Source organism: Calidris pugnax, unplaced genomic scaffold (assembly GCF_001431845.1).
Source record: "Calidris pugnax isolate Ruff unplaced genomic scaffold, ASM143184v1 scaffold14, whole genome shotgun sequence".
Taxonomy (NCBI): domain Eukaryota; kingdom Metazoa; phylum Chordata; class Aves; order Charadriiformes; family Scolopacidae; genus Calidris; species Calidris pugnax.
This window is the reverse complement of record NW_015090793.1, coordinates 9,210,361-9,237,245: the sequence shown is the minus strand read 5'-3', so window position 1 is coordinate 9,237,245 and position 26,885 is coordinate 9,210,361. Positions and strand designations below refer to the sequence as shown.

Sequence of the window (26,885 nt, the reverse complement as noted above, 5' to 3'; positions counted from 1 at the left end):
GCATTTCATTAAGATGCTGTTATTAGCTGTATAAAATGGAGGGATTAAAGAGGATGAATGAAATGAGAAAAGACCCAGGAGGAAAGAACTCTATTAAATTTGCACTAGAAATCCTTGCATATGAGAAAAGACTACAAGTCTGTCTTTTTCAAGCTGTGTGACAGCATCTCATTTTCATTTCTTTCCTTTTTTTTAAAAAAAAAATATCATGCAGGTCCTAGTACAAAAAGCAGGTGTCCAGCCCCTCCCTAAAATGTTGTTACAGTACCCAGAAGAAATACCAATCTGTGTCTGTGGGCCATAAAGAGAAATGTGCTTTGCATGGCCCGTGAACTCCCTGCAATGTCGCAGCTGTTATATATAGCATGTGGCATTCTGATACTCTTACTAACGAAAGCAGTAAGATGGTCTCAATATTCTGCAATTACCTGTAGAATCATCTTACCTTAGTTTTCCTACACTCTTACTTTAAAACTGGAGTTGAAAACTGGGTACTGTTCATGCCTCTGACGTGAACTTCCTGTATAATTTCAAGTGGGTCTCACTGTCCTTATTTAAAATAGACATAAATAAACCACTAATGAAATAGAAATAATCAGAAATCAATGGAAGTGCAATCAGCTTTGATACTCAAGTCACTAATATGTACACTGCACTTTGATATCCTTCTTTGAAATGTGTTACCAAAATGAGAAGAGATATTTTAAAGGTGGATGTGAGGGTTTTTTCGGTTTTGTTGTTGGGTTTTTTATTTATTTAACTAGGAGTTAGATACCAGCTCTGGAACATATTGTTTATAACTGAGTTGAGCCCCACGTGTTTTCAATGTGGCTTGTCCCTCCAAATGTTTGATCTTCTAGTTTTTCTGGTAAATGTTCTAGAGTCCTCAGAGATGTAAAAGTCAAGGTTGGCTACTGATGAAAGGGGTTATGCTGTTTCATTTTAGTTTACCAGTGTATTTATAGAAATGTCCAGACAGTAGCAAGATTTTCTCCTGAGGCTGTTTTTCACAAAGCTTACCATGACCATACCCGATACCTGTTCCTACACCAAACTGCTCTCCTTGGCTAGTGTAGAGATCTAACCAGACTTTCCTGTCCTCCAACAACCTTGTTGAGATCTCTGAGACCCTGTGCTACTCAGACCAGCCTTGGGACAGCTCAATTTGTGTCTGTGGATTGAACCATTGGTAACCCATGGGAAGTTAATGTTTTAGATGAATATTGGGGCCACAGAGATCTTTTGGGTTGATTTTAAAATGTCATCTGTGAGCTAAAATATTCCTTGCTCTTGGTTAAGCACTTCCAGCAATATTCTGTCCCTGGGAAGCCGAAGTAACATTACTCTAAGGAGATCCCATTGCAATTGATTTGGACGAGTTACAGTTTCATTTAATTTTTCTATTCCTTTTTTCTGTCCCGTGAGTACAACACTAACAGTTTAAAGCTTTCAGTGAGGAATAGACAAAGGGGAGCTTTTGTGTTTCTCATCACCTCCTCGGCCAGTGGTAGCTTGTGGTTTGATGGTGAAAGACTTCCATGACCTGAACTGGGTTTTAGATACAGAATATAGGATTATGCTCTAAATTGGGATTTCTTTATGTGTTTATGCTTCCTAAAGGGTGATTCATGTAGCATCAGTTAAAATAACTCCAAAATAATACTTGCAGCATGATCTTTGTGGTTTTGTATGAAAATATTGCAGAGCTTCTTTGTTGATATGCAATCCATATTTTATACCTTTTTTTAGCCTAGAAATTAGTTTGTTAGGTTATATGTCTCTTTCGGTTCCTTTTTGTGTCATGAGCCTACCATAAATCTGTAGGCTAACTCACAATACAGATTTTAAGCCATCTGTCATCTCTGGAATATAATGTCAGTGATTCCAAAAAAGCCTTTTTCCACATAAACATCCCCCTCTACAGAGTCAGGAAAAGCAGCCCTTCCCATTTAAAACATACCATTTAGTTTTTAAATTGCCATTTATTTGGTTTGGAAGAAGACAGAGCTCTCAAAGCAGGAACTATATGGCCAGGACTGGATGGAGAAAACATCAGGGGCTCACAGATGCTAAGCCCTGCCTTTTTTGAGCAGTGAAGCTGGGTGAAGATCTGACCCGGTCACATAGCAGAGAAGAATGTTGTCTTCTCTAAAAGGCACAGATTTTATTCCTCTCAGTATCACACTTTGATGAATTATTTCTTTTCCCCCAACAGGGTCAGAACGAAGCGGTGGGCTGTGCTGGGAGAAAGCACAGTGCTGTGGACTGCTTTCTCCTGCGGCCCTGCTGAGCCGAAGCAGGGAGGGGAGGAGCAGCAAGAGGGCAAATGCCTCCGATGAGGAAGGAAACACTATCTCTTGCAGGCAGCTGCTCAGAGCCTCCTGGTGTGTGCCAGGCCGGCGTTCCTATCAACCGGCAGCTTCTCACCCATGGGTAGGGACCCCACACCAGCCCGACAGACTCTCCGTGCAGACCCTTCCTTCAAAGCATTGCCTTGGGGGCAAACAAATTCCCCTTTGCTCATCAGCAGCCCATCTCCACTGAAGGCAGCATGAAGTAGAACAGACCAGCTTAGTAAGCCATCTACCTGCAATATATTTGTTTCCTAAAATAGCTGCAGAACCATGGGGTATTTTTATAGCAGCTACACAGGCCTTTTCTGTTCTGAGGGACTGTAAAGAAAACTTCAGAGCATTAGCTTGTGTGCAAACTGATGCAATTCTGCCTGAGTTTGAAGACAGCCTGGAAAATAACCCTTGGAAGGATGAAGTACCCTGCTTAATCTCAGTTGGGCTTTAAATATGAGTCAAGGTTGTCAGTGTAAATACCATCTCTGTGAGACCTGTCACTGTTGGTAGTTTTAGTAGGAACATCAGATTTTCATAGTCATCAGGTGCGTTATCCTAATGATTCCAGTATTTTACAAAGTCTCTCCATCAGTGGTGGTGTTATTTTAGCATTTCCATCTTCTGTCTATAACAAGAAGCAGGGAAAAGGAAATCACGTTTACCTTCTTTAGACAAGTCTGGATGTAGGATCTCAATGTGGGTAAATGTAATAGTTGTGTGATAGCTCCAGGCTGGCCAAGGCCACTTCTTCCACCCTCACCATGGCTCTTCCTCTGTTTGTGCCTGGCTGTCTTCCAGCTCCCATGTGAGGAGTGCCCTGGCTGAGAGAAATAAAAAACAAACAAAAAAACCAACAAAACAAGGTAGTGTCAACTGGAGGGGAGTATGTGTTGCTTTGGGAGGATCAAGTCTGCTTAAATTAGAAGCATCAAGGACAGCCCTGCTCCTGCTATTTCTGCTGGAAGGACAGTCGGGCGTCCCTTTACCCTGCAGCAAGAGACACGTTTAGGTTTCTCCAGGCATTAGGTTACGTTAACCAAGATGAAGTTTGCAGCTTGCTTCTCTAGCAGCCTGGCCAAGAAGTCAGAGGTGGATCTGGATGGAAAGCGGAGTGTCTTTGTGTTAGATCCTGAGTTCTGAGCCTGCCCTCTGTTTCCTTGGTGCTGTGGCTATGCATGGTGCTCCAGAACTGCCCATGAGGACAAGGTCTCAGCAGCCATAGAGGGATGTGCTGGATGACTGTTCAAGTGGAGCTTTACACCTTGTCAATACCGTGGAAGTGGTGCGTGACTGGCCACGGTGCAGCTGCACAGCTGTCCTCAGCAGCACTGAACCAATACTTCAATGTTTGATTCAGTTGGAAATCTGATTTGAAGTGGGCCTGATCCGTCTCAGGACCCAGAGCTTTCCTCAGGGATTTTTTTTTGTCACTGAGGCACCATGTGCTTTTGATATTCTTGGAGTATATCAGGGTGTCAGGCTGGCATGGGCACGTATCCACATCTGGGGCCCAGGGATGGCAGCAGCTGTCACCCTGAGGGTGAACAGGCAAGTTCCTGGCTGCCCTGGGGCCACCATGCAGGACCAATTCTGCTGCAAAATGACCACATAGAGTCTGTAGGAGCCATCTGCCAGGGAATACCAGCTTGGAGCTGCCTCCTCTGCAGCTGGTGCTTCCTCCACCCCAGTGCCTTCTTGGATATCAGGCATTTGGCCTGTCAAGGGGCTCACATTAACCCTTTCCCTGACCTTATGCGCTGCTTATTTTCACATCCCCAGCTGTTGGATTTAAACTAAGAACCTTTGGAGCAAAGACAGTGCCATTTATTTTTGATCTGTGGTATTGTGTGAGAGTTAATTTGGGCTGATAATAAAGAGTGTAAACCTATTGGCACCCTTCTTGGCGGTCTGAGTGAGGAATGCTGGCGTGGGGACAGCTCAGCTGCTGCTCCATGCGTAAGAAGCACGCACTAGCCAGTGAACATGTTGAGGAAATAGGAAATATTTCAGTGATTCCTAAATGTGTCCATCCCTGTGTTTGAGCAGGAGTTTGCCATCTTGGCTGCTGTGTGGCGATGATATGGAAACATTAGTTATTTCTGGGCAAAATAAGTGCTGTTCTATTTGTGTTGTAGAAGTACAATGTTCTAAATGTTTGGGCAGCCCAAACAGTGCTGGTGGCATGGTAACTAGATGAGAAAAACTTGGATGGCTTGAGATGTGGACGGCAATATTCAAGTATATTTGTAACAGCAGATTACTATCCAGAAAATACCTGTGTGGTAAAAATTACTCAGGAGTATGGATATGCAGGCATTTTGGGAGGGAAGCTGAGTCCTGGCCAGTGCTCCTGAGAATTGCCGAGAATCTTTCCACTTATTTCCGTGGCTTCTGTACGAGATGGGAGAGTTAATTTTGCAGGTAAATGACTGTAAGACCGGGTCCCTGATGAGGTAAATAGCATCACCAAATCATCAGAACTCAAAACATCATGTGGCACCCTCCCAGGTCCCAGTACCAGCTCTGATGCTGATCTCCAGGCTAAAACCTGGATGCTGTTGTCACATCTGGTGCTCTATGATGGTCAGATCACTGCTCTAGCAAATCCAGAGAAGGAATAGAAGAATTTAAGGCTGGCTATGATTGTAGTGGTAAGTAGAGACGGGAGGAGGTTTGGTGGTGGTGCACCTGCTCCCCTGGAATATGACAGATATTGCTAAAGAGGAGCCAACAGTTCAGTTGCTTTAGTATTCCCCTGATAATCAGGAAACCCCACAATATGGGAAGCTTTGTCCTCTCCAGTCTCATTTAGTGGTAAACTTGAATAATGAAAACCAAACCCAAACCTCAAATCCTATATAATGCAATTATATCAATAAATACAGTTATTCAGTTCCACAGATTAACTCTTGGTGCTGGAGAGAGGGTTTCTCCCCTCCTTTTTGACTGTTCTTTTGATTCAGTTGAACACCCCCTTACACTGCATCAGGAGTAGAAGCAAATAACCTCGTTTATTTATCTTTGCTGCAAAAGAAACAATCACAGCATTTACATTTGCTCTTATGGCTGTTTCCCAGTGCGCTTTCACATACTTTTCTTGCCCTTCTCCTTTCCCCTTCTGCCTCTCCCATGTCCCTTTTGACAAAGAATGACCGGAAACGCACATAGCAGTCCACGTTGGGACTTGCTGATGCTGCTCTGCCTAATAGGATTATAAGATCTTCAGCATTAATCCTTATCCTATTTTTTAGGAAGACTAACCTTTTACTTAGATTTTTGCTTCCTGTTGCACAATTATTTGACTTTTCAGTGATTTCTTTACAGCTGCTGTTTTGTCCTTTTTCAAGGCAATTGTGAGTGCTGTAGACCTCCAGCATGGAGCAGTGTAAGAATTGTTAGGCTGTTGTGGTTATTTGTTTAGTGCTGCAAGTGAGCTTTTCCTAACTCACTCAATGTCACTGTTTCCTTGTCTTTCCCTCTAACCTTGAGGGTATGTTTATATTTTAGCCCAGACGTAGCAACTACTACATCAAGTTCTGGGAGTCCCTGGTTTAATGATCAGGATGTCTGCTTCTGCCTTTGCACAGAGGGTAAAAGAGCCAAGGCTTTCTGGGGGACATAGCTCATTCAAAGGAGCTTTGAAAGATGGAAGTGGGTGGGGAATGGGTTGACTCTGTATTTGTAGCCTGGTTTCCTAAGGAAATGAGGCTTCAGCAGTCTCTTTTTCCACTGCTGCTAAGTTTTGGATCTGCAAAGTAATTGTGGCCAAAATAGATGGGTCAGAGAGGTGTCAAATATTATGTTTCTACATTATTCATAAGAATTAGCTGCTGGTTGGGAGACTGTCTCATAGCAGTGCCTGCCAGGAGGTAAAAGCTGCAGTGATAACTACATAGGTAGGTTGTTAATTTGGCTTGCCAACTGACGGGCACCAGTCAGGCAGTCAATGCATGTACCACAGAAGGAATCACAGCACATGTGGCTTCCAGTTCAGCTGGCAGTTGTGGGAGGGATCTGAGGGTGTGTGCTCTGTTTTGAGGATGTGTGGAGGGAAGCTGAAGGTCCTGTGATGTGATTCAGAGAGCATCAGGTAGAACTGGAGTGTTGCAGGAGAAGATTGAAGAAATTAAGAGGAACGGGGGAATGTCATGGTTAGAATTTGTGTGGTTTGGGCTTCTATGCCTCAACCTGTGGGCTGCCATGATCACTGTCAGGGAACAGCTTGTTTTAGAGGCAATGGGCTGATATGCAGTGGAGGAGCAAGGAGCACAGGAGTTCCAGGGTGTGGAAGACAATATGCAATGAATGGCAGATTAAGAAGCTTGTGACACTACAGTCATTAAAGGAGATAAGGGACTGAGGTGGGGTGTGATAAAAGACCAAACTAACAGTAGGTAGAAGCAACAACATTTTTCAGGCCCTGGAAGGAAGGATAGATAGGGATATTACTTCAGCTTGGTAGGCAAGAGTGACCTCTGTGTGTGTAAGAGGTGAGGGGAAGAGGTTTTGACAAGGAATGACTTAGTAGCTTGTGCAGATGGACAAAGAATCAGCCTTGATTTTGTGTATAGTGTGCAGAAGGGGTGATTTGGCAACAGTTTGAGCATGGGGATGAAGGAAGGCAGGAATTAACAATAACTTTAATTACACAGGAAGCTTTGATGAGGGGGAAGAGAGAACTATTGTCTTCAGCAGTGAAGAGGAACTGAGGGAAGAGATAGAGGATTGATGTGTATGTTTGAATTATATCAATTGTACTCAAGCCCAGTCCAAAGCGCAGGGAAGATGGTAACCTCAGGAGAATTTATAGAATATGCCCATGTGCAGGTATTTGTCTGCAAAACCCTGAATATACTTTACAGAAATGCCTAAATGTCTTTTGTAGGGTGTATCCAGAGGCTAAGTGACTCCAAGCCACATAGTAAGCTATAGCAGTGACAAGACTGGGATCCAACATTCCTTACAAGAGTTTTCAGTCTGGTAAACCACAGCAGTAATAAATGTCCATATATGCACACAACACGCTACGAGGCAATTCACTGAAACTCTCAATCTCCAATTTAGGGAGAGCACATCACCTTATTAACTGTCCTTTGCTCTGCATATGCAAAATGATTGCACAGTTTCATTCCCTTCCAAGATTTTTTTCAAGTGTTTTTGTTATTCTCTGCAACTAGTTCTTTTCTAGTGATCCTGTAAACTGTTTGCTTCTTCAGGATCCAACTACTTTCTGTTACCAGCACAAACTGAGGAAATGAATATAAATCATTCAGTGATTATTTGTAGGAAATAAAAGCGTGAGATGGCAGTTGGCCTGGGCCAAGAAGGAAGGACAGAAATGCGGTACTTTTTATACGTAGAGTCAAAAAATATTATTGATGTGCTCAGATGTTAGTTTCTGAATATTGTGGAGCTTTCTTCCTTTTGTGAGCTCTACCTTCTTTGGATTAGGTCCTGCTGCCGTTGAACTCAGAGGGAATATTTGGTATTAGCTTCGGTGAGAACAGGATCAAGCTATTGTCTGTGTGCTCTTCCTTGCCTTAACTGGTGTTGCTGTTTGTTAAGATACTGCAAGGGACAAAAATGTAGTTTCCCAGAATCTTTCTGAGCATTTGTATCTAATCCTTGCATATAACACAGCCCCTGTGGGTGAAAGAGGTTCAGAGCTGACTCTTTCCAGCAAAGCTTTTTGAAGCCAGTGTGAAGCCTCTGTAAAATATTGAATCTCCTCTCTCAGTAGCTGTTTTTCTGAAGTCTGCATTGTGCTTCAGGTTTTGCTAAGTTAAGCGTGATGAATAGCAGGCAAATTGTCTTCGGTCACTGCATTGGAAATCAGGATGTGTGCTGCTTCACCCCATTCTTTCACAAGTACCTTCTTGAGCTACGGGAAATGTGATGGTGCACCATATCCCAGAGTGTTAATTTTTAATGCCTTATGCATGTAATGGACTCAACTGTAATTATGAGTCCCACAGCACAGAATTGCTGCTGGCAGGATGGAAAAGACGACTGTGGGTCCATGGGGCTCCACAATTAAGGATCAGAACATTGATCATTTCCATTCCCAAGAGCAGTGGAAACAGCTGGATGAATTTAAAGGAAAAGCTCCAGTGGAAAGAGAGGTAGTTGAAAGCCAATAAACATTCACCTGCAATCTATTAAATTCAGACTTTGCAGCATCATCCTACTGCATTGAATAAAACTCACTGAAACCTGGGCAGGGCAAAGTGGTTTTGACAAGCCTATGTGCATGTCCAGAATAATTGAAGCGAATAAGCAGCCAGGCAGTGATGCAGAGAGGAGTTAGTATAAAAAAATCTCAATGTTTTTTCTCAGTAGTGCTATTTTTAACTCATGGATCCTTATTTCTTTCTTACATGAAATCTTGAAGCTGACAGCATCCTTTTCAGACTTGAAAATTACAGGAAACCGTCTGAAAGAACAGTAGAGCTGTGATTTTTAGGCCTGATCCTGTTGGCATGTCTTGGTGGGCAAATTCCTCCTACCTTGATGAGCCCAAATTGACTTTACTGAACAGTGCAGGGCTCTTCCCTTCAGCAGGTTTAACGTGGGATAAGGCCCAACATTCACAACTTTGTGTCAGTAGAACTCCTCCAGCATTTCAGAGTACTGAGTTGAGGTGGAAGATATTTTAGACAAATGATTCTCATTTTGTCTCGCCTCTGAAGGCAAGACTCCTATATTTCTGGTGTCACAGTAGATGATTTTGAAATCAGATTTTTATTTTCCTTTTAAAAGTGTGGTGGTCTTTTTCAGTTTGTTTTGGTTTTGTATGTTTCTTTTGTTTTGTGTATAATTCATAAGGTACAGCTATGGAAACCATTGCAAAAAGAAGGTCAATCCCTGGTCTTCATTCATAACGTGGCAATAATTTCTCTGAATTCAGTGATGCAAAATCACTCCTGTACTATACTTAGTGCACTCAAGCTTAAGTCAAATCCTAACGCTTTTTACTAGTGCAAGAAAGACATTTAACAGACAGGAAAAAAATAATCTTTCTCTGTGACAGGAAATCAATTTAATCCGTTTGTTGTTTTTTTTTTTCCCAGGCTTATATTTGGCACTCTTTACCCCGCATATTATTCTTACAAAGCCGTGAAATCGAAGGACATCAAAGAATATGTGAGTAATGAGGTTTGTGGCTGTGCTGCAGGGTTTGTTTTCTAAGGTTTCTCATCACCACATTGTAAAGGTGTTGCCTGTATTCCGGGAAACCGTGTAAACCAGTGCAAGGGGAAGACTGGCCTGAAGGCAGACTGGCTGATTGCTAGGCACAAGTCTCAAACAAGGAGGCTTGGGTTTGTGCTTCTGGCTCCTCTGCAGACTTGATTTGCCCTTTGACAAATGTATGCTATTTCTCTGGTGGTGAGAACTATATACAGCCGACTTAAAAGGTTTTTGGCATCCAGAGCTTTGTGTGTTTTCCTTTGTTTCTGAAGAGCAGCATAAATCAAAGCCTTTTCAAAAGCCTTGAAGCTTTAACTACTCATTCAAAACAAGGATCAGAGGAGGCAACTCGAAGCACATATGACAGAATCCTCAGATAGAAACATCTTTCCTTGTGGAGCGACCTATTTACAGGCAGGTCTGGCAGCTGGGTGTGCTGTCTTGTCCTCTTGCTAAAAAATCTAGGCCCCAGTTTGTAAAGGCATATGGAGCCATCAGGGAAAGTGAAATGTGGGAGAATCAGAACCACTTTGATGCTGTTGAGTTCCTGTAAGATTTGTAGTGCCCTTCACGACCTGAGCTCTATTAACTTCACTGAACCGGGATCAGCCTCCAGGTCTTGACTCTTCAATCCTCTCAAGATCCCATGAATAACAAATCCATTTTCTCCTCTCAGTAACAGCACAGAGGGCTATCCCATTAAGTCCTTAGTGAAAGCTCAAACTGGGACTCACCGTGGTTGCTGAGACTTTTCTGTTCTGTCAGTCCCCTCCTTCAGATAATGTCTTTGGATATTTTGAGAGCCCTAGGTGTTACAGAACACATCAGATACTTGAGGCAAAAATGTTCCTGCAGCCCTTGCACAGCTTCTCAAGGTTTGTACCCTCTTTCCTTGGAAATGCTGAAGGCGTGCATTAGCATCCCCAAGCACTGTCTGCCACTGAAACTTAACATTTCCATAGTCCCTTCTGGGAATTGTTTTGTTGAAGGATTGAATTCCTGATGGAAATTCAACTGCAAAAAGAGGAACTTGGATCAGACATGGCCCAAATGCGGGAACAGCTGATCTAAGACCTGGTCTGCACTTAAAATTGTTTTTCAGTTTAACACACCAGTTGTGGTAATACATCCATTAGGGATCTGATCTATCTTTTTTATTTAAAAAAAAAAAAAAAGGAAGTAATTTACACTGATACAGTACAAACTCTTCCTGTACTAATCAAAACTTACATCACTGTAGTTTATTTTTATTTTTGGTAATAGTCATTTTGATAAATGGTGTTAGGCTGATTCAAGCCCATCTGCACCAGGTCTTGGTTTGTGTTTAAAAGTTTTGCTGGCAGTAATGTCTAACTGACAGAACTGTGCTGGCAGAGCGGTTCTGAGGGAGTTGCAGTTATGTGAAAACTCTGGCAGAAGCTGCTCTGGAAAGACAATGCTCTTGGGCGTTTGGCAGTGCCATTCCACAGCTGTAACACTAAATATAAATATACACATAAATATACATATAAATCCCAGCAGAGCAGTTATACAGCTGAGTGGCAGGTGGTCAGGGAATAATTTCAGTACCTGCAGAGAGACAAAAAGAGACTACAGGTACTGTCCCCACTGCTCTGGGGAGAAGATGGAGGGAGCCATTTCAGAGCTGATGAGATCCAGATTTATTGCCACCTCTATCCTCCCTTCCCCAGAGCACCACCGGGTGTAAGTATCCTTCTTGTACTGCCTTATTTCCAGCCTTCCCTTGGTCTATTGCAATTATCCCAGTTTTAGGTAACATGGTCCAGTTAGGGCTGTGGTCCTCTGCTGGCCAGTGGAGCTTCCTCTGTAGGGGCAGTTAGGTTGCTTGTTGTTTCGTGAGACTAGTCCTAAGGACCACAATCTTCCTCCCCAAGGGCTTGAGTGGAAATCTGACAAGTGTTATGTGCTGAGGTGGGGGGAGCTCTGGCATCTTCAAGTCCACAGGAACTGTTAAACATACCAGGGGAGGGCAAAGAACTTTGTTTTTTTCTATGAGAGTTATTCTGTGTGCTTGTGCCTGTGAGAGATGGTTTGAGGCTCTTGGGGAAAAATAAACCAGCTGCTGTTTTTCTTTACCAGGTCAAATGGATGATGTACTGGATCATATTCGCGCTCTTCACAACAGCAGAGACATTCACGGATATCTTTCTTTGCTGGTGAGCACCAGATGGGAGAGGGTCTTTGGCATGAGATGGAAAGAAAATGGAAATGTTTACAAGGGGAAAAAAAAAGGGGCACAAAGGTGCACTGCCTTCTGAACATGGAACTAGCAGCTTCAGGTGCATAGAGGTATTTTGTCTGGAGGAGACATACTTCCCTTCTCAGTGCTGTCATAGGAAAAACAAGAAAGAAGATGGAACTGTTCAGTGATATCTCATTAGTGAGAAATCATTACAGGAGTCTCAGTCCCCTGCTTGTTAGAGAGAGGCTCAGGTGATTGCCATGTTGGATGCTTAACAGAGATCATCACGTGCACAGCAGAAATTGTAGCTGCAGTCATAGGCCTAGACTTACCTACCTGTGTCTTACAGTAAATACAGGGACTCTAGGCATCAGGCAGAAAGAGCCCTGCAGCACAGGACCTTGTTTGCAAGTTGCTGCATGGGGGGTTGTTCCTGGGATGTTTTTCCAGGCCTGTTCCTGGTTAAGGCTGGGTTCATGGTTTGTTGGAGGACAGTGACAGTCCATACTGATGTGGGCATTCTGGTGCCAGTGGAAGGATTCCTGGTTACCTCTGTCAGGACAAGAGCACACAAACACCCAATTATCAGATTCAGTTCCTTCAGTATGGTCGCTCAAGTTTGGAAATGTTTGTTGCTTGGTTGCCCTTTGTAGTAAGGCCTTTCTACTGGAAACCAGTGAGATCAGGAGACTTCAGGATGAAAATTGAACTGTAGTTTATGGCCCTCACCTAAAGCCTGTTCCTGTGTAGCACTGCATGCTTCTAGTGAGTCCTCCAGACAAAGGGAATTGGGGGTACTTGGCAACATATCAGATGTGTTGAAAAGGAGATAAAAGAAGTTATTGTCTCTCTATCTGATTTGCATGCAGATCTACTTCCACTGTGTTCATCTGGAGCTTTGTTTTTTTGGAGGATGTATTATGTGGGTCTCTAGGGAGGAATGACAGAGGGCTTGTCCAGCTTGTGAAATCAAGTGTGCTGTAGAGATCCTCAGTGAGGTGGAAGACCAACCTGGCAAACCCATGCTCAGGGTAAAGCATCGCAGAGGCCCATTGGGTCAGACCTGGCTGCTGTATGGCCCAGCTGGCTCGGTGACAGTGCTGTGCTAGCACAGAAGGAGTCTGGCTGGGTCCAGCTGGACTGCTGCACAGCCAGCACAGGGTCTCTGCTGCTCTTCTTGCCCTTGCATACAAAGGGTAGCACTGGTTTGTCACACTGCTGGCAGCAACATGCCTGCCCGCATGAGGATGCTGCTAGCTGGCCAGCCTTCAGCTCTAGGCTTTGTCCTTCAGAAAAGAACCTGGATAATCTAATCTCAAGACATCCCTGGCTTGTTACAGTTAAAGCATGTCCTGTTATTAGTTATTTGCAGTGCTACCTGAAAGCCTAAGTGTGGATCTGCACCTTTATGTTGCGTGTTGCTTGGATAACAAAGGTTCTTGTATTTCAGTTTCAGTCAGTTATTTTTAAAGCAGAAAGGCAGAGAGATGAAAGGTGCATAAATACATCAATGAAATACTGATTTGCTGGTTTGCTCTTTACTCCCTCATAATGACTGTGGATACTACGAAGGCAGCATCTGTGCTCTTTGCGTGTAGAAAGCTCTTCTTATCACAGAGCAGAGTCTTTTCTAGACCATTAAATAATGGTCCTGATACCTGAGTAAAGATTTACCCACATGCCTAGTTGAGATATGTGCAAAGGTGAGTGAATATGTTTAGTTCTTTGGATTCTTTGGTAAGCAAAAGCTGCCCTAAGCTAGACTGGCTGGTCCCTTCCTGTGCTGAACATCTCTAATTAAGGGTAGTAGTTAAATTGGGAGTGGACATTAACAGCTTTTTTTTCTTCTAGGTTTCCATTCTACTATGAACTCAAAATAGCTTTTGTAGCTTGGCTGCTGTCTCCTTACACAAAAGGCTCCAGCCTCCTGTACAGGAAATTTGTTCATCCAACGCTGTCTTCAAAAGAAAAGGTAATCACAGATGCCCAGGTCCCCTCTGAGGGGAGCACGTCAGTGTGTTTACTCCAGTCCTTGTATCACTCATTTTCATTGAAGGACTGGGAGTCGCTGATTCTCTTTCTCTATAATTTGTCATCTCCTTTTGGTTGGTGTTTTTGTTCTTTGTGGTTGTGTGTTTTTAAATACTGGCACCTGTTCAGCGCGTTCGCATATATTAACTCATTTTTGTGCACTTGAGAAGCTGGGAGGGAGGGGGATAAAAATGCCTCCTGAGCTGCTTTGCATGTACTGGCTGAGTACAGCTGGAGTGCTATCTTGTGGCTGGATGTAATGGTTAGAGAAACAGGGTCTGGCAGCCAGGGATCCTTAACTTTGTTCCCAGCTCTGCCTAAAACATTGTGCACCAACGAGACAAATAGCTAAGCCTGTCTGAAGGGGAGGCTGGGAGACATATAGCCTGCTGAAGTAAGGCATGTCGTATGTTGAGGTCCTGGTTTGAGAAATATCTTGCTCAAATTCATGATGCTAATCTTGGGGGTAGGGGAGAGCATTGCAGCTTGGATCATTTGGCAGCCTAGGAAATTCCTGTGGCTGTGAATGGGACATTGCCAGGCAGATCCATTTGGCCCATGTGGATACGTGGGCCAAGAATAGCTATCGGTCACATATCGACGTGCAGGCTACTGAGAAGTGAATAGCTGTTTCCCACATTGGCAGCCATGGAAGTGAAAGTTCTCTGTTTAGCCACAGGCAGTGCATGAACAGTTGGGTCTCAGTCCTGTCCAAGAAGGACAGTGAGGATCAGTCCTCTGTCTCTCTGCTTCCTGGGAACTCCTGCTCATGCTTCTCACAAGTAGTGCTTGTGCATTTTGGGTTGCCACCTCTTACCTACTAGGAATAGGAATTTAGTGATTCCCAAATCACTAAACAGCCAGCAGCTTCTCTCAGCCTCCAGTCCCTACTAACCAAGCGCATCCAGTAGCTGGGTACTAGAAGTCATTGTCATCCATTATCATCCAGATCCCTGTGTCTTGAGGGAGGGAGGGTGGGGGCAGGAACTTTCATAACCATTTCACTGTATATTAAGTAACATCAAAGTCCAGAAGCTCTGGGGCTACCCATTCTGTAGGCATGTTGAAAGCAAATACTGCAGTGACGTGCAGAGATTTCTCAGATACTTCTGAGACTGCCAGTCCTGGACCCAGGGCAGTACAGTTGCAGCTGCCCAGTGTTGTAATGTAATATAATTCCTTTTAACTACAGGGCAATCCAGTTTGTCTTTAGAGCCCATAGACTGCAAATGGCTTCTGACATACCCTGGTCCACTCCGCCCAGCTGGATGCGTCTGTCTTGGTTCCAGGACCTATTGGTGGTGGTTGTACTATGCAACTGCATCCCAACTTTGGGTCCCAATCTTTCATTTGCAGAATAAGGTTCACAAAGCCTGTGATGGGAGTTACTGCTCCCCTGCAAACCTCTCCTCTTCGCTAACGTTGGCTGTGAACTTCTCTCCAGCCAAGGTGGAGGAAATAGGATATGGAGGATGTCTATCTCCATAGAAGGTGACTTGGCCCTGCCAAGAGTTTGAGGCTGGGAGTACTCTGAACTTGTCCTTCTTGTGCTTTTTTTTTTTGTTTGTTTTGTTGTCTGCTGTGACAGGAGATCGATGACTGCCTCGTCCAGGCAAAAGACCGGAGCTACGATGCCCTTGTGCATTTTGGGAAGCGAGGGCTGAACGTCGCAGCCACAGCAGCTGTCATGGCCGCTTCAAAGGTAAAGGTGTGGGTCCGGATGGTGGCATTAGCATCTCATCTGCATCCATTGCCAACAGCAGCCACAGTGTGGAGGGGAAAAGATGTTGAGGGGAGGGATTCTCTTACCGGTTTTGCTCATGCCTCCCAATTCCCTGTTCATCAGCCTCACAGGTGCCTCTTGGGATAAATACAGTAAGTGTGAAGGACATGAAGGACTGAGGTGAAGGTCTGCCTCAGGCCTCTGTTGAATTTTATGTTTTCCATCAGTACTCAGGTGACAGCGTTGCTAATGCAATTCTGTTCATCACAGCCTGTGCTCTTCATTTTCACTGTCAAAACAGGAGCATGCTTCCATGAAAGATGCTGACATTAGGTGATTACAGTTAACACCCTGGAGGAAATTTATTTTTTTTTTTGGTCAGCACCTTCTACAGTGAAGGGAAAGGCCAACTGCACCCTAGTTTTTCAATTGTTATGCTGAATTGTTGGGAAGTCTGGAGGATCTAATGACCTGTAATTTGGGTACCGACAGAAAGCAGATGTGATCTGAAGCTCATGAAGGCTAAAAGTTCGTCTGCAAGGCTTACACATAACATCCCTGGTGTATAATTGTCTGGAGCCATGTTTATGTAAGAGTGAATGGGAAGTGGCATTAGTTGCTTTTGGAGAGTGAGTAGATGTTGGATGAGTGGTCTCGTCTGAGGAGGTGTATCCTGTATTCTGTTCCTGGCTGAGAGCCAGAACCAGCAAATAGCTGTTATCTCTGTTTATTTCCTTGCATAGAAGCTGCAAGGACTTGATAACTGCGTTTTGTGGTCCTGCTCTCTGGCCATGGATTATCATGGTTTGGGGTAGTTGTGCACAGTGTGTGGGGTCAAGGCTTGTATAAAAGATACAGCTGTCATGAAGTCAGATACAATGCTGCTTGCAAAAGGATAGTAGAAATATATGGGCAAGGTGGGTACTGGTATTTGGAAAAATGTATGAATGGGAGTTGAAGGAAATTATTTTCCTCTGTCAAATGCTTTTCATATGACCTTGGACACATCATTTTAGTATGTCTTGGCCTTACCTTGTGTAAAAACGTGTAATGCATCCTCAGGAGGCCAAATACCATAAAGCCTATAAACCATGTTGAATCCAAGGCATTATAGAAGTGGGGAGCCCCTGGGGTGCATCATGTACATGTAGTATCACAAGGATATGCAAAAACTATGTCCTGTTCCAAAGAAAAAATGAAAATCGCTTCCATTTTCCCTGCCAAGCATCACACAGCGTGTGGCTGTCAGGCCTGGCTCAGTTCTTCTCCTGAACTGTTGCTGTTCAGTGGGGAGGCTCTGCTAACACAGGGACTGCTAGCTAATCCAAACATGGACTGAAACCCGGGATAAATGTGGAGCTAAGGCAAAGCTGTGTATTATATGACCAACAAAACAACATTTGTGTGATGCCTTCATGACACTTAACACTTTTACTGCTGCTATGTAAGCCTGAAAAAGTCATACACGGACATAAATAGACTCTGGGAATGCCTGTTTTGCAGAACTGCCTTTGCTCTGAGCCCCTTCTGCAAGGTGCTGCAGGCACTCTTTGCTAGAGCTGTTTTTAGGACAGAGTGAGAAGCTGTGTGTGAACCCTGAAGGAACTCTGGCTCCTATTTGCATAGCTTCTAAATACAAGAAGCTCAACGGTAGCCCAGACCCACAGTGCCAACCTGTTCATCTCAGGACTGCAGCAGTGGTCTTCAACCTGAATGAACAGTCAGCGCCTCAGTTTTTCTTCCCACTGTTCTGCCTTTCTGGTGTTTTTCTTAAGAATCTCGCTGTCTTGGTATGTGGCTCCAGTGGCAGTGGGAAGCTGGGTAGAAGGGAGAAGAGTCTCCAGGGTATAAGGAAGCCGTTGTTTTGCATGAGTTAATGAAGCTCCCCATTCAGTGCTGGAAGAAAGCAACTCTGTGCTTTGTGTGGTATTGTTGTACAGCACACCTGCCAGCCTAACCTGAGAGAAAACAGTTAAGATATTGCAACCTGTAAATGGACCAGGAGAGTCTTCCCTGCACGGTACTTTGGGGATGTGGAAAATTATCCATTGATAAGACTGAGAAGTTGTTATTGGATTGATTGATTGACTGATTTTTATAACAAAGCAAGGGCTGTTCATGTCTTTGCTTCAACCTTTACATTTAAATTACTCTAAATATGTGAGGAAAAATAGGACTCCTGGCTTCCTTCAGCAAGGTGCAGGCTTCTGTGTGCCTTAATGTCCAGATCCAAGAGACAGGGTGAGCTGATCTGACAGCTCTTCTCCTCCAAAATGGGGTAATGCTCCTGCTTACAATGGGTTATTGTGCGCCAACTCTTTGGACCTCCTCAGGTTATCTCTTAATTTATTAGAAAGCTAATCCAGAAAGAGAAAGAAATGGAATACTGTTTTTTGAGTCCACAAATATATCTTGAATCCCTGAGCCAGCCCAAGGAAAGGGACAGAACTGTGTTGTGAGGAGTATGGTCAGAGGAATGGAAAGCAAGATCTTCCCTTCTTGGTTGTGGGAAGCAGACAGGGCTGACCTGGGGTTCCTCAGTTATTCAGGATATGAAGTGTGATGGGTCGGGTGTGGACATGTCTCCATTTAGCTGTCCCTGCTGCTGTGAAGGAGGCCATTTCCAAGAAAGGAGCACTAATGCAGGTATGGGGGTAACAGCTTCTGTTGCCCTGGTTTTCAGCTGCTGTTAAATGTAAGTCAACGCCCTTACTTGCTCACTTGAGAAGGAGGTATAAGAGAGCTGAATTATCCTGCATGAGAGAAGTTTAAATGGCTAATTATCTGGAAAACACTTTGAGCTGACAGATGCCAGACAAGACTGCAGTGTTGTCCTTAAGGGGAAATTTCAAGGGAGGAAGGAAAGAGAATGCTATTTCTAAGGCTTATCCTGGCTTTGCCAATGCCAAGGTTTAGGAGTATCCAGCTAGCCTGTCCTCCGTGTGGAGTGTAGGTGGGAAATTGAGCCCTGAACAGGTTCATTGGGTTTCAGCCTTCAAAGTATCGTGTTAAAATTGGAACCTATAGAAATGACCATATAGTCAGAAACACTGACCTCCTGCAGCTCCCACGGAAAAAAATGTCTTTTACCAGCAAGTGAATGTGAGGGCCTTTCTTATTTCCTGATTCTCTTGTATTAATGAGGAAGGAAGAAATGCTTTTGTATGAAGAAATTGACCGTCAGACTTTGCAAGTCAGCATCTTCTGGTGGCAAATACACAGTGAGCTGCTGGGATGAAAGTGTGCTCTGTACAGACCTGTCTTCAGTAAATGAGCTTAAATCTACAGGCTCCTGTACTTAGAGACACGTCTCCCACTGTGCATAGCCCTGTCCTCTCTCTGAGCTGTGGTAACTGATCTTCTCGTGCTCCCACAGGATCCATATTAAACTTTTGTCTTTCGTGAAAAGATCTTTGGGCAAGGCCCATTTCTTCATTATTTTTATCTATCGTGCAGCAAAATGCATCGGCTGTCTGATTACCCTTTGTGTGTGACAGGCTGCTACTTAATATATTTACCACAGGCTAAGATGCTGCAATCTGTGCACAGCCACACCTTCCTTATCTCTGATCCCCTGGTCCTTTCCCCTTTCTGACTTAAATAGCGTACGGTTTTAGTTAGCCAAGTCCAGGCTTGCCTCCCTTCCCCTTCCTCCTGTTCCCTTCCCCTGCTCTGTTTTGTTTTGAAGCCACAGTTGTGCTAACACTGGCACAAACCTGTGCCAATTCATTTTACAGGCTGGGGAGCTGTCAGTGTCCCAAGTACCCTAAGTCTGCCCAGCTGGCTCGCTTGGGTGTTTTCTCTCTCTCTAGAGAGTCTATTTTTGATGCTCTCTAAGCAGACAGAGCATGGGATATCTGCTCTTATTACCCCTGCTAGGTGCTGAGCATGGATCTTTTCCCTGTCCCCAGCAGCCTGAGTCCCTGTGAAGGAGCATAATCTCATTTGGGGCTTTGTAATCCTGTCCTCATTGCTTGGTCATTCTGTCACACGCTGTGACTTCAAGTGGGTCAGTCCTAAGTGGTGGGATTAGATGACCGGGCAGTAAATCCTGCTGCTTTTTGTGTGTTTTCAGTGAGTTCCACCTAGTTCAGCATTCCTGCCCCAGAAGGGCCCTGGGCACTGACCGCCAGCTGCTTTCCAGCTCACTTCAGGGGAGGAAAGGAGAAGAAGAGAAGGAGCCTTCTTTTGGGTCACAGCTGAAGGGGAGCAGCAGCAAGACTGTTATAGCCCCAGTAGTGGGGCAGGTGCAAGGCCTTGGCCAGGCGCTGGAGCCATCAGATGGAGGCCTGAGCATAAGTGAGCTTTTCATTGGCACCAGTCAGGTGTCTAATGTAAGTGGCTGGGACAGTGTGTGGCTGCAGTGAAGAAGAGTACCAGTGGCTCGGAGGCAGCACCAGCCTCCTCCAGCACGCTCATATGTCCTCCCTCGCTGTCACCACACTTCCAGCACTTTCTCACCCTCCGCCTGTCACCCTGAGTCTCCCACCACCTGCTGCCTTGCCCTGCCCCCAATTCCCAACCCTCCTACTCCCTGATTCTCTTCCCAAGACCGGACCAGCCCTGCCATTGCCTCCTCTGTCTCTACCACCCTCCCATCACCAGTTTTACACTCTCTCCCAGCTCTCTGACCCTCTCCTTCAAGCTCCTGAGTTTCCCAGGTCCTGTTTGCCTCTATCTTTATTCCTCACCCTGAACAAACCAGTTCTGCCAAACAAGCTGATGTCTTTCCCCACCCCTAAGACAAATCTTGCTCCCAACCACTTAACCATCCCCCAGCTGCAGCCTTAACTCTGCTTCTCAAAGGAGAGCTGCAGAAAACATCCCATAGCCAACAGATCATCGTAACCCAGAGATTTCTGATAAGGTACCTTCCTCTGCCCTTCTTCTGCCCTCCTGTGTGTAGGACAGGGACTGCTTGCACAGCAGCTGGTGCTGTGGCCCATTGTGTGTCCCTTGGTACAGCCTGTCTTTAGGAAGGGGAGCGGGGCACGGCGTGCCGCTGGCAGTGGGTGCAGGGCCTTGGCAGGAGATTATAAATGAGGTGGAGGGAGCGAGCACGCATGACCAGTGTCGATGAAAAGCCTGTTTGTGCCTAATAAGTCTGAGAAACTGTCCAGGAGCCTTTCATGAGTGGAGAAATATGGCTTGCGGTGCTGCCAGAGCTACCAATCACTGGTTATCAGTTAAAAGGAGCAGGCATGCAGACAAAGGCAGGAGGGTTTCAGTGTGTGCATCCACCTCTTTGAATGCTCAGGAGTGCAGTGTCAGCAGTTCCCAAACTCACAACCACCTGTCTGGTCCAGCATCGTCACTTCCTTTTCCACCTTTGAGTTCACCACCCCCTGGGAGGTCAGAGCTCCACTGCCTTAGGGTCCTTTAGCCCAAGACGTTTATTGGGAAGTTTCCCAGTGCTTTTACTGGTTTTTAAACCAGGGCATTGGAAGGGAAATGGTGGTGATGATTTAGATTTTATCCTCTCTAGTCAAACAGCATCTTTTAATTCATTTCTGGTATCTGGCTGGTTTAGCCACTGCAACTGCCTGAAGAGTCAATATTTAGATCCCTAATTTTCCGTGAGAATGGAGACCTATTTACTGTGGGAGTTTGGAGCAAAACGTTCTGCAGGAGAGAGATGCAGCCTTTTATGGCACGACAGTGGAGAACTGCACTTTTACTTGAACTGGGAAAGAGGGAGGTAGGGGTTGGGGAGCATCCTTCCCTTTAAGATGCTCGGTAAAGCCTTTTTGTAATGATTAGATCCCACTACTGGGAGGGAAAGTGTTCCTTCACGTACCAAACGTATCAGAGGACAGTGCTGTCCAGGCTGCTTAGTACCACAGCTGTAATGGCCACATTGGCTGCCCTGGCCTGTAACGTGGCCAAGAGCTGTAGGAGTCAGGAATGATTTAGAGTCCAGAGTTTGAGAAACCTTTGGGGATCCATGTTATCTCAGAAGAGCTGAGCACACTGCTTTTGAAAGTAGCTTCCTGTAAAGGATGGCCATTTGGGATTTCAAAGATCTCATGGCTAAGCTACCTCACACCAATAAGGAGAAGCAATGAACGACTTTTTTGAAGCATATTGTCAACTGTTCATTTTGTGAACTGTTCCTGTCATGGTATGATGTGTCATTCATTCTTAACTCTTTGAGAATCTGTTTTTCCCAAATCAGTAAAAATCCAGCGCCGTTTGAGCCACGAACCAGGTAGCTGTTTCCAGTTTATCTCTCTCATTGGTTCTTTCATTGGTGTCTCCAAGAAGCAGACAATAGCCAGTGAATGCATAGGACAGCAGAACCAAACAATCAATTTATACAGAGAGCCCAAACTGGGAGAGACAATAACAAACAGTTCCCAGGAGAGGAAATGAACTGCATAAACAAAAAGGGTGGATGAAATTAAGTTTCCACCATCAACATTAACGTCAGCTGGTTTCCTTTTGATTCTTTCTTACTGTCTGACATCTCTGAACCGGGTATCTGTTTCAGGCCAGGCACGGCACGCAGGCCCTGGCCATGAGGATATTGCTTGTAGGTTTTTGCATTCATTTGGTGGCAGAAGCAATTTCCTCCTTCACTCAGGCCTGTGCTCAGAGTGTAAAGCCAACGGTGTTGCTCTTAGCAGGGCCTGCCTGCAGCCAGGTGTGATACCCTCCTGCCTTCAAACTCCCACTCATTGGCCTGAGTAATTCCCCAGCATTACCCAACTTCTGAGAAGACCTGTCCGTCACCAGGACTAAAATGACTGCCACGTGTCCCTCACCTAATCCTGTGCCTAAATTAGTCATAAATGCACTCTCTTCTTAATGATCTTAAGTCTGGATTACGGAGGTGGCCAGACACTGGGGGTTTCTCCAGTGGGAAACATCAATCAAGTGCAGAGTGGAGTGACAGCCCATTGTGTTTATAATTTGCTTTACTCTTTAAACACACTTGCTAGGTAACACCCTGTCAGCTGGGGTTATGGAGTGGTTTTTCCACCTCTCTGGGAAAGCTGAGGAAGGGAGAACCTACGTTCAAAGGTGTAGTCCACAGGTGGGTGTCCCTGCTTTTTATGTGTATGTCAGTCCCTGCACATTGGTGCCCAGCGTCATGCTCATGTCTCGCCGCAATTACTTATGCTTCAAGTAGATCTTATTCTCAAAGCTTTTATGTGTGTTGCCACAATGGCTCTCTTTTTTCCCTTGCTAGGTCTCTCAGCTACTTCATTTGCACTTTTATTTGGACCAGAAAAAAGGGCAGGTAATCTGCTGAATGCGTATACTAACCCCTAACTAATGTCTGCCTCCCCCTTAGACTAGTTTGAACTGTTTTCAGCTGAGATTGGTCTGAGGCCAGGTGCTGTCTGCTCTGCTTCCAGTGGGTAGATTCTACGTGCTGAGCTTTAAAATCCTGTCTTTGATCTCATCAGCAAAATGCCTTCCAAGTCCTCTGCTGGCAATCGGAGAGAATCCAGCAGCCAGGCAGGGAGCTTTGTACATGGAAAACCCATCTAACTTAGGTTTTTGCTACTGCATTGGCCAAGCTGCTGTGTTTGCTGTTGTTTTCTTGCTAATGGGTAAAGGGAGCCTCTCTCCCACTGCTGTCATCCCATTAGGATGATGGGGGTTGCAGTGGAGCTAGTGAGGCCAGGACTTGGCTCAGAAGAGAAGATGCATCTCTCCAAGCATTTTCTGATAGGTGTGGTTGGGAAGTCCTGCTGACACCATAGCGATAACTGACATCCTGGGAACATGCACTGCACCTTGTAGTGAGTATCTGCAGGATGGAGGCTGTAACATGCATGCAGACATGTCTGCTAGCATGGAGGAGAACTGCTAACCAAAGTGACAGCTTAAAGAGAGGAGAACATTAACAGATTTAGGATTTTGCTGGAATTGTGGTGAGTGTGACTTAGTGTTCCCTTGCCTGTCCATTAACTACTGATTCTAAGATGCAAAAGGCCAGAGGGTGCCATCCTGTATTAACATTGATCGTATTAAAAGCTTCTCTTTTATGACTTGACGTTTTTGGTTGTTGATTTGTGTCACTTCACTGTGCTGTATTATAGTTTCCACAGCTGCAAAGTGGAGTTTGTAGGTATTAGAAATGTTTTGAAGCCTAAATAACGTCTACAGAATTCTTTCAGATTGTCAGACCGAAGGTATGATAAAATCTAGATACTGTTGTTCGTTTATATTTAGATCATATTTAATATGACTACTATATAAATTACAGATTTTAAAAATATGTGCCTATTTTTATTTACCTAGAGCCTACGTAAAGCTATCTACATATCTGGACTATTTTTAATGAATAATTCCATTGGACGTAAACCCAGTTTTCCAGACTCCTAAATACATCTCTCTCTAAAAAGTTTTACTTCAAATGTGAATGTAAAGATTAATTACAGAGAGGCAAAGTAATGAAGATGATTCCAGCTGTTTCTGATGGAGTGCCTTTTAGAGTGCCTGACACCGTGATGACTTCAGATTTTGGAAAGGACTGAGATTTCTGATCCTTCCAAGCAAATATTGGTTGCATCAGTATTTGTGCTCTGGGCCCACAGAGACTAATGTTTGTTTCTGGAGATGATGGTGGCTGCAACATTTAGAGGAAGGGAGCATATAAGTTAGTTGGCTTTGAGAGCTCAGTATTTTGATGCTGTTTTGTCCCACTCTTTAAGGCAAAAATAAGGAAAGAAAGTGCTAGATGTAAAAAACTCAGGCATGCCTATACTACAGTTGCAATTCTGACTGAAGCAGATAGAAATGTTCCTAAACTAGTTTTAGATTAGTTACTATGGCACATGGATGGGAGTTTAAAATCAAGAAATGGCAATTTGACTTCCTCCAGGAAAAAAATTTAAAAGTTGTTTAGCACGGCTGCCATGACTATGCATTTAAGGCTGTGGTTGTGCATTGTATGATAATGTGACAGACTCACAGATGACAGGCACATATCAGGTCCTTTTCCTTTCAAAGCTGTCTCTGGGGCCTTTGATCATTTTATACCGCTACATCACAAGTTCCAATGCAGGAATATTAACATAACTTCTTCATTTTCAATACAAAAGGCTGCGTTTGTGTCATTTTCCCTGCCAGGTTGGTCTGACACATGAATCTCATCTCTAATCTGACTCATGCCCACACGCATAAATTGCTCGCTGGAATGAAGTGGTATTTGGGTTGGCTGGCTGAGCCCAGCGGCTGGGAGGAGGTTAAAAGCTTGAGCGAGGCTGACACTTGAGCTGGTGGTGCAGAAGGAATACAGCACTCAGGTTGCAGCAGCTCATCAATTGCTAACCCTCCGGATTTGCTGATCCGGTCATTCTGCACAGCAAAATATTTAGCGATCTGATTGCTCTCAGCTTGCTCTCGCCAGGGATCTGTCTGTTGTCGTCAAACCGCAGGGCAGGATGTCTTGTGTTAGCTTTAAACCGGTTGCTGAGAGCAGGGTGGCAGTGCAGGAATTCAGTGCAAGCTGGAAAACTCACCCAGAACTGCACTGCACCGAGTTTTGAGTGGGTGAGATCACACCCAGCTAACCAGCTTCCCTGCAAGGAAATGTCAGTATGCCAGCCCAGATAGTTGCACTCATCGACTGCAGAGTAGATGTGCCTTAGACTGGCCTAAAAAAAACCTTGAGATACCTGTTGGAGTGACAACACGTCCCAAGAGCAGCTCAGCCACTGGCAGGAAAGTAGCCAAAATTCAGGCATCAACTTTTGTGGCAGATCGGAGAGTGAGATGGGAAAAGTGAGATTTTAACAAAACATCAAGTCTATGAACTCTGTTGGCAAGCATATAAAATAAGTAAAATAAAATGCCTTGGTATACCAGCAAAAAAGCCTTGTTTAAAATACTTAGAAAGTAGAACAGGCTAATGAGAAAGAGCGTGAAGTAAGTCTGCAGGAAGAGCATGGTGAGTGTGTGGAAACTCTCTAATAGCCTGCAGAAAAACTAAAAGTAAAATGCTGCCAAACACAGTATACCTAGAGAGATCTTAAGAAACCAAAGATTCAGTAAAATAAAGAGAAAAATCCCAGTGCAGCTTTCTGGCTAGCTCCACCACATGACTCTGCCCTACAAAGGACAGTTCAATTTTATTTTTCTTAGATGATGTGTATTTCTACTGATGATGCTTTGGGACAGCACTGAAGAAGTTATCATCATATGCTGTTTTCTTCTTGCCGATGCAGAAAAACGCTGTCATCCAGGATGTATACCCTGCCTGGGGTTAAGTTGATGTACTCCAGAGTAGAGAAGGAAGTTTGAACCTGTAACAGATTTTTCAGTTTCAGGCTGAAAAGTTGGGAGACTGCTGATCTAGCAGTTTTCTTGGATGTAGAAAGCATAAGCTGTCTCAGTGACTGTAGTTATAAGCATCCGATGCTTTGTCTGTTTACAGTCCCTAGAAGTAAAGTGCTAATCCATTTGTATGGGGTACAGGCACTGATATTTCCATTACATGTGACAGTTCTGAAGTGATGTTGGTAAATCAGTACTGGTAAGTGAATGCATTGCCTTCCTGATGTATTGATGCCACTGCACTAGTGGCAGTATTGCCTAACTGCTTCAGCAAGGAATGTGTCCGGTCTCTGATCATAGATGATCAGGATGAGTCCTTTCTCCATGCCCTGCCAGCACCAGAACATACTCTCCACTGGCCCCTCACCTGCACCCTGGTTTTGTGGGGAGGATTCTCAAATCTGCAGCCCAGAGGGGAGCAGTGACGTGTTCTGGTCCAGCCCCAAACTAGAGACCTCTGGTAGTGTTTGGGCTATACTTCCACTTAGGTGTTGCTTTGTCAAATACAATTCTAAATGAAGGTGGTGTGTGAAATGCTATGCTGTGCCTTATCTGTTTTGTTAAACAGGGCAATATTTACCATTGTTTGCTATCTTCCTTATTTCACCTCAGTTGAAGCATCCATTGAATTTTTCCTAATTTACACTAGCAGAAATTATTTTAGAATCAGGCTCTATGTGTTTACGTCAGTATTTTTTTCAAGATTATATGTTATGAAGTATCTTTCAGACCCTCCACCCCTCAACAAAATGTTAAAAAGTAAATGTACTTTGTATCAGTTATGCTATTTATATTCTGAATGTCAGTTAATATAGCCAATAGAGAAGGATAGATAGGTTCTGTACTCATTGTATTTTCTGGCATTCTTACTTTATGGCAGTGGTGTAGTATGAGGGTTACAGAATTCAGAAAGAGCTATACTTCTAGTCAATTCTTTGACAGGATGTCGTTTTAATGAAAGGTGTCTTTCAACCAACTCATCCTTTACAAAGAACAGCTACATTCCTTTCACCAAGAATATGCTTGTTGCCTGATTGAGAGCTAGTCTGAAAAGAAAGAAAAATGTTGTCTTAGTTTATTTCTTCTTTAAGCTGCATGAAAA

At 44.3% G+C, this 26,885-nt stretch overlaps 1 protein-coding gene across 5 annotated transcripts in view; it reads left to right on the top strand.

The window, feature by feature from the left end:
* REEP1 (receptor accessory protein 1) overlaps positions 1-26,885 on the top strand; it is a 65,225-nt gene that overhangs the window by 17,123 nt on the left and 21,217 nt on the right. For all 5 annotated transcript variants that reach the window (XR_001411256.1, XM_014935977.1, XM_014935978.1 and 2 more), the window contains exons 2-5: positions 9,419-9,491; positions 11,637-11,713; positions 13,591-13,711; positions 15,359-15,472. Coding sequence is in view for 4 of the 5 variants with exons in the window: in XM_014935977.1 (XP_014791463.1) it covers positions 9,419-9,491; positions 11,637-11,713; positions 13,591-13,711; positions 15,359-15,472 (385 nt within the window). In the remaining variant the exon portion in view is untranslated. The remainder of the gene's footprint in view (positions 1-9,418; positions 9,492-11,636; positions 11,714-13,590; positions 13,712-15,358; positions 15,473-26,885) is intronic.